The following is an 11,159-nucleotide window of genomic DNA, read 5'->3' as shown; positions in this document are numbered from 1 at the left end:
TGAAACACGGAGGAAGAGGAGTGGGGATATTAGAGGAAGAGTCGTCTCTGTGTATTGTCAGGATACTGTGGATAAAAGTAACTGCTGCAGAAACACTGTGCAAATGTTAGAGCAGACACACGCTCAGAGATCCGGAGCAGAGATTTAATTTAACAATGGACTAAATATAGACGGCGTAATGTGAAGGACTCTCTGTTTTAAGACTTCAAAAATAGTCGGACCAAAATAAAGTAACAGTAAATTAAAATATGTTTGAAATTCAAATGTTCACTCACTCACTTTAAAGAGTGCCAAGAAGAAAAGGACTGAGAAAAAGGGGACAGCGGTGTCTGTCCAGGCCAGTTTGGAAACCACGGCAACTGGAAGTACAATGGTGCCACCTAAAGGTGAAGATGTGTAACCAACAGGCAGGAAGTGGAAGTCAAGGTAAAACAAAAGTTTCATAAAACATATCTAACCCACTTTGATTTTCGAGAACCGTTGTGACCACAGTGAACTGTTACAGGTTATGGCTCATATACATCCATGTATAACGCTTTAGAATGGAAAATGGAGGGACACTATTAACATTATAAGGGGAGGGCTGCATGTGAACAGCATGGCCATTGGTCAGCCCTAAACACATGAATGAATGAATGAATTTATTTATTTAAAACAGGGACAATGCACAAAAAACATTAATCTTGTAAAACAAGAAGAGATGCTTTGAGCCAGGTTATAGCAACAATTGCTAATTTCCGCCTGTAGTCCCACATGTGGTAAAGCTGCACCATCGACCAGCGGTGCAGGAAAATGAAATGAATTAACACAACGTCTGTCATGGATGTCTTGATTTATGATTTATGGCTTCATTTTCTTCCTTAAAAGAAGCCTAGTACGGTTGCACTGCAACTTAAGAAAACAGGCTCATCAATTTTACAACACATACAAATACACACATCAACTGAAGTGTTTCCATGAGACACCGTGTAGTGATGAACCTGCCGGATCATACTGTTTAAAATCTAACTGTGACTTTAAAGCTTAAACCTTTGAATAACAAGTGTGTCCCAGCAGCTTCGTCCCCTTATTGGCCTTGATTGTGAAAGAGAGGGAGAGAGAGAGAGATTACACAGCCCCACTCCCAAAGATCCATTAGTAAAACACTGTATTTGAGGAGGAGGGAAGCAAACACAGCTGAAAGCAGCTGATACAAGGCTGACTGTAAATGAGATGCAAAGATTATGTTAATTAGTGTATTACCTGATTTAAACACTTTTCCAGCTGCTTTACTTGTTGTTGTTTAGTTGTTGTTGTTCCACAACCATTTTCTTTCTTTTTAAGTATATTTTTGAGGCTTTTTGCCTTTAATTGACAGAATAGTTGAGAGAGACAGGAAATGGGGGGGGGGACATGCAGCAAAGGGCCACCACCAGACTCAGGAGCGAGGACTGTAGCCTCTGCCAGACTGCTCAACCCACTGGGCTATGCAGCCCTGTTCCACAGCCATTTTCTTTTCTTTTTTTAAGTATATTTTTCGGCTTTTTTGCCTTTATTTGATAGTGATGACAGTAGTGATAGACAGGAAAGGGGGAGGCAGAGAGAGGGGGAATGACATGCAGGAAAGGTCTGCCTGACGCGGGATTCGAACTGGGGACGCCTGCGTTGAGGACTGTAGCCTCTACATGGGGCGGCCGCTTTAACCACTGCGCCACGGACCACCCCCACAACCATTTTCAACTCTAACTTAAGTTTCACACATTGACCACACACACTCCAGGAACATGCTTTGACCTAGTCTTGCTGAAGGGAGTGTACTTTGTTCAGGAAAAGGCCTTTTCCCTTCAAAGGGTCAGAATTCAAAAAGACCTTCCCGTACAGTTCATAATTAGAAATTCCTGTGGCAACCAGTTCCTTACTGCATTAGATCTCAGGTATGTCGAGATATCAAACATCAGAGAACAAAAAAAAAAAAAGTTTTTTTCCCTCATGCGCTTCTTCTCTAAAAATCACTCACATTAAACAGAGAGGAGAAAAAAATAATTTTTAGTTACAGACATGGGCAATGTCAGTGTTTTTTGAGGTCACAAACCAAAAGGACTGTAACACAGACACACAGTTACACATCAATATGTTGATTCACAAGACTAAGAACATGTGGTTTTCCATAGTGAACATGTGCAGGTGAATTATTCCTTTCCTCAAATCTTTATACTATTATGAAACATCATGAGAGAATATTGACATACCATAAATTCTACCCATAGCCTAGGTCACAACAAGCCCAGGCTGTAAGAGTGCGGTTGTGTCCTTACTGCAGCGTTCTACGGAGGATCAGTCAGGATGGAACATGGTTTTGAACGCACACCGATGACATGAATGTCTGTGTTAAAGTACAAACAATGGTGAACCGCTCTGACTGTTGTGATTATTATGTAAATTGTGTCGAGCATTATTTTTGCCAACCATCCTCACAATGAGCTTGAGCACCGCTTCGAATGCTGCAGCTAAACCATCACTGACTTTAGGGTGGGCGGGTTCAGTGTCACTCTGTAGCCTAGAAAAACACAGCTCAAATATACACAGCAAAAAGGATTATGTGCAAAGAATATAACAAGTAGCTAGGAAATCACCTGCAGCTGCCCCAGTTAGAAAAATATACATTCACATTTTCATATACATATATTATGTATAATAACAATCATTTTTTGGACCCAGTACAATATTGTCCATATTGTATTTTAAGGTAAAATATGAAACTACTGCAATTACATGCTTCTTTGTATGATTATATAAAAAATAATTAAAGGGATAGTTCACCCAAAATTCAAATTTCACTCATTATCTACTCACCCTCATGTCGACTAAGAGCTGTGAGAATTTTCAGAGTCCTCCGTTCCTTCTCCGAGTTACGGGGGGGGGGGGGGGTCCGCGCAGCAGTATTTGTCCATATAATGGTTGTCAATGGATACCAACTTTCTTCGTCCAAAAAGACACACCAAAAAACATCCAAATACCTCCATACTGCTCGTCTGTAATGTCCCTCTTGTATTGAAGCCCCGACATGAGAAATTGTTCCGCCGGTCAGTGCAAATCACGCGAGATTTGCACTGACACAGGAAGAGCAGTGAACCGAGACACTGGGAGCTCCCGCTACAAACAAGCTTAAAATATAGACTTATTTAATTTTTTTCGGAACAATTTCTCATGTCTGGGCTTCAATACAAGAGGGACATTACAGACTAGCAGTATGGAGGTATTTGGATGTTTTTTGGTGTGTCTTTTTGGACGAAGAAAGTTGGTATCCATTCACAACCATTATATGGACAAATACTGCTGCGCGGACCCCCCGTAACTCTGAGAAGGCACGGAGGACTCTGAAAATTCTCACAGCTCTTAGTCGACATGAGGGTGAGTAGATAATGAGTGAAATTTGAATTTTGGGTGAACTATCCCTTTAAATAAAAACAAGGACCCTCTGAAAAAATCATGAAACTAAGAAATGGGAAACCTCTACTATCAAAAACCACATCTCCACAATGATTAGAAGATGAGATTTTACACAACAACAACAGCAGCAGCAGCTCAAGAAGGTTTTCCTCATCTGATTGTTTACATGGAAAAGTTTTGGTGGTTTTACATCTGTGTGAATCTCTCATCATCTGAGAAGGACATGTTGTAAACGCCCTCACGAGCCTCGCCGTTTTCCACCGTCTTCGCCCGAGATTCTTCTTCCACGTCCTCGTCGTTGTGTTTCTTGTCCTGTTTGCTACAAGAAGCCAGAAACGGCACACTTAGTCACATCCACAGAAGATAAGATAAAAGATAAGATTACTACTAGTAATGCTTTGTACTGTAGGTCAGCTCCCTACCGTTTCTTGAAAATAGAAGACCCCAGCAGAAAAACAATGCCTGCGCCCACAACACCCATGACCACCCCAAACACGATGAGCCACGGAGCGGTGTCGGGGACGACCGGTGCTGCCAGGGTCGGGGGGATGCCGATAAACTCCAGGGTTTTATCGGTCAGCAGGAAGGCGCTGTTGATCCGACTCCTGGACTTTCTAATGATGAGAAGTGAACATTTCAAATGGACAGAAACAAACATTCAGCAAGAAATTAAACTGCAAGAGTTAGATGGAAGTAACACACTGCTCTTCAAACCAGCCTCTAGTTCAATACATTCAAGAGGTTTTCCTCTGCTCCGGTTTTAGGGTAGATGTTGTTTTGTTACAGTAGTAGTGTGGTTAATGCTTTGCCGATGGTGCCTCAGGTGGATATTACTGTGTAACTACCTGAGGTGGGTTGAGATTTCTCTGAATATGTTGTGTTTTGAAAGGTAGGTAGGTAGGTCGTCGGTCTGGGTTTGGGTAGGTAGGTACTTTATTAAAGCAGAAGTAAGCGGAATATTTGTGTTAATATAAGTCTTAAATAGTTGTATCTTCCGACAGCAATCACTTATATCGAGTGTTTGGTCTGAAACACGGGTCTGTCAGTCACTCTGCTCTGCTGTAAGCCGAGGAGAAAACTTTCCTTGTATCCTACGACCTTTATCCAATGAGGAGAGAGAACGGCATAAAGGGGCAGTCCTCTCTGTGTGTGCAGCCAAGGGATGCGCGTGAATGTGGTGACGTAGGGACGAGGGCGGGGACTGCTAACTCCATCGGCTGACAGGAAGTTAGCCAAAACGACCGGATCGCTTACTTCTGCTTTAATCTCTCGGGGGACATTTCAGTGTCACAGCAGCCCAGCATACATTTAAAATACACATATTAAAAGTGAGATTTAAAGCTATAGTGCGTAACTTCTATTATGTCTGTAAATATCCGTTTCACCCAAGCCACTACAAGAGGAGATGATACAATGCTGATTAAGCCGTCGGCTCCTCTAACACCTCACGGTATTTTTCAGTATTTGTGGTGTCTTGGGCGACACTGCCGCGCTGGCGCATTATCGCATAGGAAATAATGGTGCGTTCCAGGCAACACGTAACTTGTGTTTTTCCGACCTGTGAAGTCCTACCAGTTAGATCTGGTATGAGTTCACGGGTCGGAAGTTTGACGGCCGTTATAGTGCACTTTAACAGGTCGGAAAAACACGAGTTACGCTACAAAGTCATAAGTCGTGACTTGAAGTCGTAACTTACGGGTTCAAAAGCCTGCCTGGAACAGCATAAGGCGTTCTACTCGGTTTTACCTGACAACGAGAAGGGAGGGGAGAGGAGAGCGCTGCTAGAAGCAACACAGCAGAGAACCCGAAGAAGTGACCAAGAGGTTCAGAAGTGGATCCTACTAAAAAGAAAAAGCCTTCCCGTTCGGCAGAAGGTCTGAGACAAACGGTAGCAGTGGGGAGGGGAGGGGCGGTTTACACCCGGCCATACGCCATATTGAAGTGCCAGCCGTATCGTTGTAATAACACAGAAATCCTCCAGGGGGCGATAGAAGTTACGCACTAGGGATAGTTCACCCAAAATTGAAATTTCACTCATTATCTACTCACTCAAAACATCCAAATACCTCCATGCTGCTCGTATGTAATGTCCGTCTCATATTGAAGAAATTGTCCCAAAAAAAATTAAATAAGTCTATATTTCAAGCTTGTTTTTTAGCGGAAGCTTCTTGAAGCTCCTCTTCCCGGTTCATCAAATTTGGACGAACTGGGAAGAGGACAGACCCAAATTGGACGGACCAGGAAGAGGAGCTTCCGCTACAAAACAAGCTTGAAATATAGACTTGTTTAATTTTTTTTGGGACAATTTCGCATTTCGGGGCTTCAATACAAGACAGACATTACATACGAGCAGCATGGAGGTATTTGGATGTTTTTTGGTGTGTCTTTTTGTTATGAAGACAGTTGGTATCCATTTGCAACCGTTATATGGACATGCACTGCTACGTCGAGACCCCCTGTAACTCAGAGAAGCCACGGAGGACTCTGAAACTTCTCCCAGCCCTTAGTCCACATGAGGGGGAGTAGATAATGAGTGCAATTTGAATTTTGGGTGAACTATCCCTTTAAGTCACCTCATTGCTCGGATACACTGCCAGGCTCACTGCTATTATAAGGAATCACTTTGTGCAACTGTTTCTTACTGTCCATTTAGCAAATCAATGATCTTAATGGTGTTCACTGCTATTCCTGTGTGTACTGTGTAAACAATGAAAGGTTACACATATAGTACATGGTGGAAAATCCCCACCTGTTATAGGACCATATCACTGTTACACCAAAGAGAAAATAATCACATCCAAATTTAAAAAATAGAACAGCATAGTCACTTTATCATGTGATTACCTGACGGCCTCCTCCACACTGGCTTTACTCAGAGGCAGTGTAGGGTTCCCAGGTGACGTCACCACAAACCAGAAGGACACTCTGGCAGTCTCATTGCACACTATGATGTTTGACACCCTGGTAAACAAGACAATAAAGACCACATCAGTGTCGCAGCATGTTCGTAAACCATGACTCACTGAATCGATCGTGGTCAAAAAGAGATTGTGTGTAGCTTATTATCATTTTACAAGTTCATATCTCAATGACTCACTCAAACTGCTCCCCGCCGAGGTGACTCCTCATGGCAAAAGCCAGGGTGGCTCGGAAAAGGTACATTTCATTTTCATTCCAGGCATACTGCAACGAGGGACACCTTTACAGTTCATTGATCAGCATGTGGACCTTGTCCTCATTTTAAAAACACACACACATGCATTCTTCAAGTGAATTCTGGACAATATTTAGCAGAGTATCACTTTTTCTACACAGGTAATATGTTGACGTAGCATTTCAGATGTTCTACCTACAGCTTCATCTCCCAGGGCCGTTCTGATGCTGAGTCGAACCTTGTATCCATCTGAAGCATCTAGAAAGATAAAAGATCTGAAAACTTCCTCTGCATCTACAGTTGTCATTGGTTACACACTGAGTCCAGACAAAGTTACAGGCTAATTTAACATCACTTTATTGAAGTTTCACTAGTAATTTCACTGTGAGGTAAAAAATCTGAGTTATGTGTTTAATCCGTCTTTGGTTTAGAAGCTGCATTCCACACTGACTGAGGTAAACAAGGAAATACAACTACACCAATGACAGAGATGTAACGTCTTCCTTCTCTGATAGTGTATCCCTTAGCAAAAAGTACTATACTTGAAGTTCATTTTTTTTAAGTATGCTTGAGTATAAGTATAAGTATAGCAAGTACTATGGACCATGTACTTGTAGCATACCAGAAAGTATACTTATTTAATACTTCTTCGGACTAAATTGGAACATTTTAAGTTTATAAAAGTATACTTTATAGGTCATTTTAAGTTTACACACTGCAAAAACTCAAAATCTTTCCAAGAATATTTGTCTTATTTCTTGTCAAAATTTCTCATTTCTAGTCAAAACTAATCTCTTTCCATTTAAAATTAGACTCATCACCTAAAACTTAACTTGTTTTTAGATAATTTTCACTTGTTTCAAACAAACTTTCACTTGAAATAAGTAGAAAATTCTGCCAGTGAAAGCAAGGTTTTTGTGCTTGTAATAAGAACTTGAAGAACTTGCCCCATTATCAGATTATTTTAAGTGAAAATCTGCTTGAAAGAAGTAAAAAAGTGTTTAAAAACAAGCTACTTTTTTATGTGATGAGTCTTATATTAAGTATAATGAGATTTGTTTTGACTGGAAATAAGACAAATATTCTTGGTAAGATTTTGAGTTTTTGCAGTGCAAAAGTGCACTTCCAAGTATACTGCCTCAGTTTTAGTATAAAATGAGTATATTGTAGTACACTTATACCCCCACACACCCCACAATAAACTACTTCTTGCTAAGGGATTAAAAGAAAGACAGTAAAATATTAAAAGAGGAGAGGAAGTGAGAGAAAGTTTGTGTCTGTGCTCACTTACCTGGAGTACAGAGGTTTTGTGCCAACACAGGCGACAAACAGAGCAGGAAGAAGAGCTTTTCCAACATCTCCACAGAAAACAAGAGGCAGAGCAGTCGAGTGCTGTCGCTGAAACTCCCGGTGTGGAGGGATGTGAGCAGGTCAGCAGAGGAGCTTCACACAGAGTGAGGTCTGGGCTTAATGGTTAAACCAGGACACACCTGAGCTGACCTGTCTTCTTTAAAAAAAAAAAAAAGAGTGCAGCTCACCTTTACCTTCTAACATGGAGCCTGTAAAGTGGTGGTACTGCTGCTGCTGCTGCTGCTGTTACGGGGGAAAAGTGCCACTGTTTGTTCAGGGAGCCAGATAGGCTCGCTGATGTGAGGGAGGCAGACCTGACGGAGACAAACACAACGGTTTAGTCTGTTTACTCAGCACAGTACAGTGTGTGACTGAGCCATTCACTGTGCCAAGCACTTTTAGATTAAGCACTGAAAACACAACTACAGAGATTGGATCAAGTAAAACACAGGAGGATCTGACCGTACCGTAGAGTTGCACTCCTTAAAAGCCTGATTTGACCTCACAATGGTGGGAGAATTCTGTAGTCATGTTGTTTTGCTAGATGAGACACTAAGGTTAATCTGCCCTGACAATGATGCTTGGTTAATTGTTCAACCATACACAATGAGGGCTTCCATTAATGAAAAACCAAGTTGGCAGAGAGAACTTGAGATAAAGTCTGTTGTTGAGCTTTTTTTTTTTTTTTTTTTTTAGCCTCTCTCTCCTCATAGCAGATTTCAAACCCACACCATGGCTCAGCACATTCAGCTTTGCACATAACCGACAATAAACGATCTTTTGCCCCCATAAAATGTCATAAGTGCCTTTTCTATAAAACAGAGAACAGCGATGATGAAAACTGATAACAGACTGATAACAGTTCCAAAAGCAGAAACTTTACTCTCATAATGTGAGGAAGAGAAAAACACAGATTAACTGTAACTTTGGGTGTGTTTTTTTTTTCCTCATCATTTTGGATTTGGAAAAAAAGTTCCAGTAATTTCCTCCCTTCTATCTTTGTCCCTGCCAAACACTGATTTACTTGAATTATTATTTTTAGTGTACAGTAATAGCGGTGACTGCAGGTGTCTCTGCTGAACAGATGATGGCAGTAGAGGTCCTATGAGTGCATCGAGGACACCATCCTGTCACCACATAGACATTATAAAAACTGCGACATCAAACTGATTAGAAAGGTCTAACAGTGTAACAAGTATCAGTCCATCTGCATGTCCACGCTGGTCCACTCAGGCCAAGGACACCTCTTTTTTTTCACATTCATCGAGGACAATGTGTCAAAACTTCTGAGCAGTATCCGTCCTCCTGCACTATACAAACCTCCAAGCCTCGGGGCGGTGCGTGGGGTGGTGCGCAGAGGCTACAGTCCTCAACACAGGCGTCCCCGGTTCGAATCCCGCGTCGGGCACACCTTTCCTGCATATCATTCCCCCTCTCTCTGCCTCCCCCTTTCCTGTCTATCTCACTATGTGCTATCAAATAAAGGCAAAAACGGCCAAAAAAATATATACTTTAAAACCTCCAAGCCTCATCTCCAACCCTTGTACCAGCAGTCAAAGCATGTGATAAATGCTGCACTGGCTGCAGTAACGTTTTCAACTGCATTTCCACAGGCTCAGAGTAAATGCAACTCCTCTGCTCAAAAGAACCCGCACTTGACCTCTTAAGTGAAGAACTATCGACTGGTCTCACTGCTCTCGGTCTCATAAAGGAGTTTGGAGCATACAGTACAGGAAGAGCAGCTTTTAAGCAGGTCTCGTTATTCTTCAGATTTACAGAACAATTTCCTTGAGCTCTCCTTTACGAGCAGCCACTCCTTGAAACTGCCCTGTTGTTCTGCTCTGACAGCAGCTCCAGCTGAAGGTCAAGCCTTAGTTATGATCCTGCTTGCTTAGCAACTTCAGATGCAGTGAACCACAACATCCTGCTGATTATAATCTCTGACACGAGCACATCTCTGGAAAAGCACTTCTTCTGTTTGAGTCCTGTCTCACTGGAGAGAGGATTCAGTTTGTCATGGTAGGGACAAACGTCCTTATCCCATCTTTTAGGGTACCCCAAGGGACCCTGGGGGGGACCCCTCAGTTCCTGGAGTCCTACTCTTCAGAATATGCACCAACTCTTGAATGGGAGACAAAGCCCATCTACCTTCACATGGCTGATCTCAGCCTACATCTCTAACATTTCCACACTGATGAAGGAACACCACCTTCTCCTAAACCGCTAAGACTGAATTAATAATAATCATCCTGGGTCAATACGTCTCTAGATATCAATATCCAAATCAAAACTGTGGCTTCATTCCTTATTCAAGGTCCAAGGTGTCACGTTTGATCAATCAATCAATCAAACTTTCCATAATAAAAACACCCTATCCCTCCCACCCCTCATACCAACTACCCCCCACCCTCAACACCCACATATAACATACAAACATGGAATAGGTCTGAACTGGCCTCACGAAACGCTGTCTTAATGGTGATCACAGTGGGAGAACAGTGGAGTCTTAAAAATGAGGTGTAAAAGAGAATAAACTGAGCTGGGACAAAATAAGGTAAATAATACAAATGAAACAAATGAAAAGAGAAAAAGGAGTAGGAGAAATAAATATGTACATAAATCAAATAAAAACATGCTAAAACATGTGTGATAATGATAAGATCAGTAAACTAATAACACAATTAATAAGTAATAATATGCAGTGAGTAAGTAAAATAATAAAGCGGTAAAATTGATCATAATAATAAATAAAATAATCATAAAAATGTTTAAGAGTTAGTCAGTTAAAAGCAAGACTAAAAAGGTACGTTTTCAGTTGCTGAACATGTTGCATCTTGTAATCCTTACAGGCCTCCCTATACGCACAGAGAAACCCTCAGATCCCAATGTGGAAGCCCATCTAGGCGCATGTCACTCCACTACTCATCAACCTCCTCTGGCCACCCAAATCCAACTCAAGTCATTAATGCTGCCCTCTGGGTCTGCACCATCTTCTACTAAATCATACAGACTATGACTGGATTGAAGTAGATGTTTCACAACTGCATTCCTCCAGGGAAGGAGGTCTGGCATCACCACCTGCACACATGCTGTGTATATCAATCCAGACTGTCTTGGTCTGTGGTTCCCTGATGGTTGAACAAGCTACTAAGAATCTGTTGAAGAGAGAGGAGAGCACCTCTTCTCTCTAAAGTGTCTAACTAGCACTTATACGCACGTTCACTGC

At 41.8% G+C, this 11,159-nt stretch overlaps 1 protein-coding gene across 1 annotated transcript; it reads right to left on the bottom strand.

Annotated features, from left to right (window-relative positions):
• Positions 1 to 3,413: 3,413 nt before the first annotated feature.
• On the bottom strand, positions 3,414 to 8,072 carry cltrn (collectrin, amino acid transport regulator). Its single transcript, XM_083969535.1, has 6 exons — positions 7,875 to 8,072; positions 6,783 to 6,841; positions 6,527 to 6,612; positions 6,274 to 6,390; positions 3,852 to 4,043; positions 3,414 to 3,748 (listed from the first exon to the last, which is right to left on the bottom strand). Exons 1-6 carry the CDS (start codon positions 7,939 to 7,941, stop codon positions 3,616 to 3,618), a joined length of 654 nt encoding a protein of 217 aa, XP_083825661.1. The 5' UTR covers positions 7,942 to 8,072; the 3' UTR covers positions 3,414 to 3,615.
• Positions 8,073 to 11,159: the final 3,087 nt, after the last annotated feature.

This window comes from Trachurus trachurus, assembly GCF_905171665.1.
Source record: "Trachurus trachurus genome assembly, chromosome: 4".
Taxonomy (NCBI): Eukaryota; Metazoa; Chordata; class Actinopteri; order Carangiformes; family Carangidae; genus Trachurus; species Trachurus trachurus.
Note: the sequence above shows the minus strand (reverse complement) of the source record. Positions and strands in the feature narration are given on the sequence as shown.

Coding starts and splice junctions, on each gene's coding strand:
- cltrn (XM_083969535.1), bottom strand. CDS start 7,941: ATGTTGGAAAAGCTCTTCTTCCTGCTCTGTTTGTCGCCTGTGTTGGCA. Junction 6,613..6,782: donor CGGCCCTGGGAGATGAAGCT/GTAGGTAGAACA, acceptor CCCTCGTTGCAG/TATGCCTGGAATGAAAATGA. Junction 6,391..6,526: donor CTCGGCGGGGAGCAGTTTGA/GTGAGTCATTGA, acceptor CTTGTTTACCAG/GGTGTCAAACATCATAGTGT.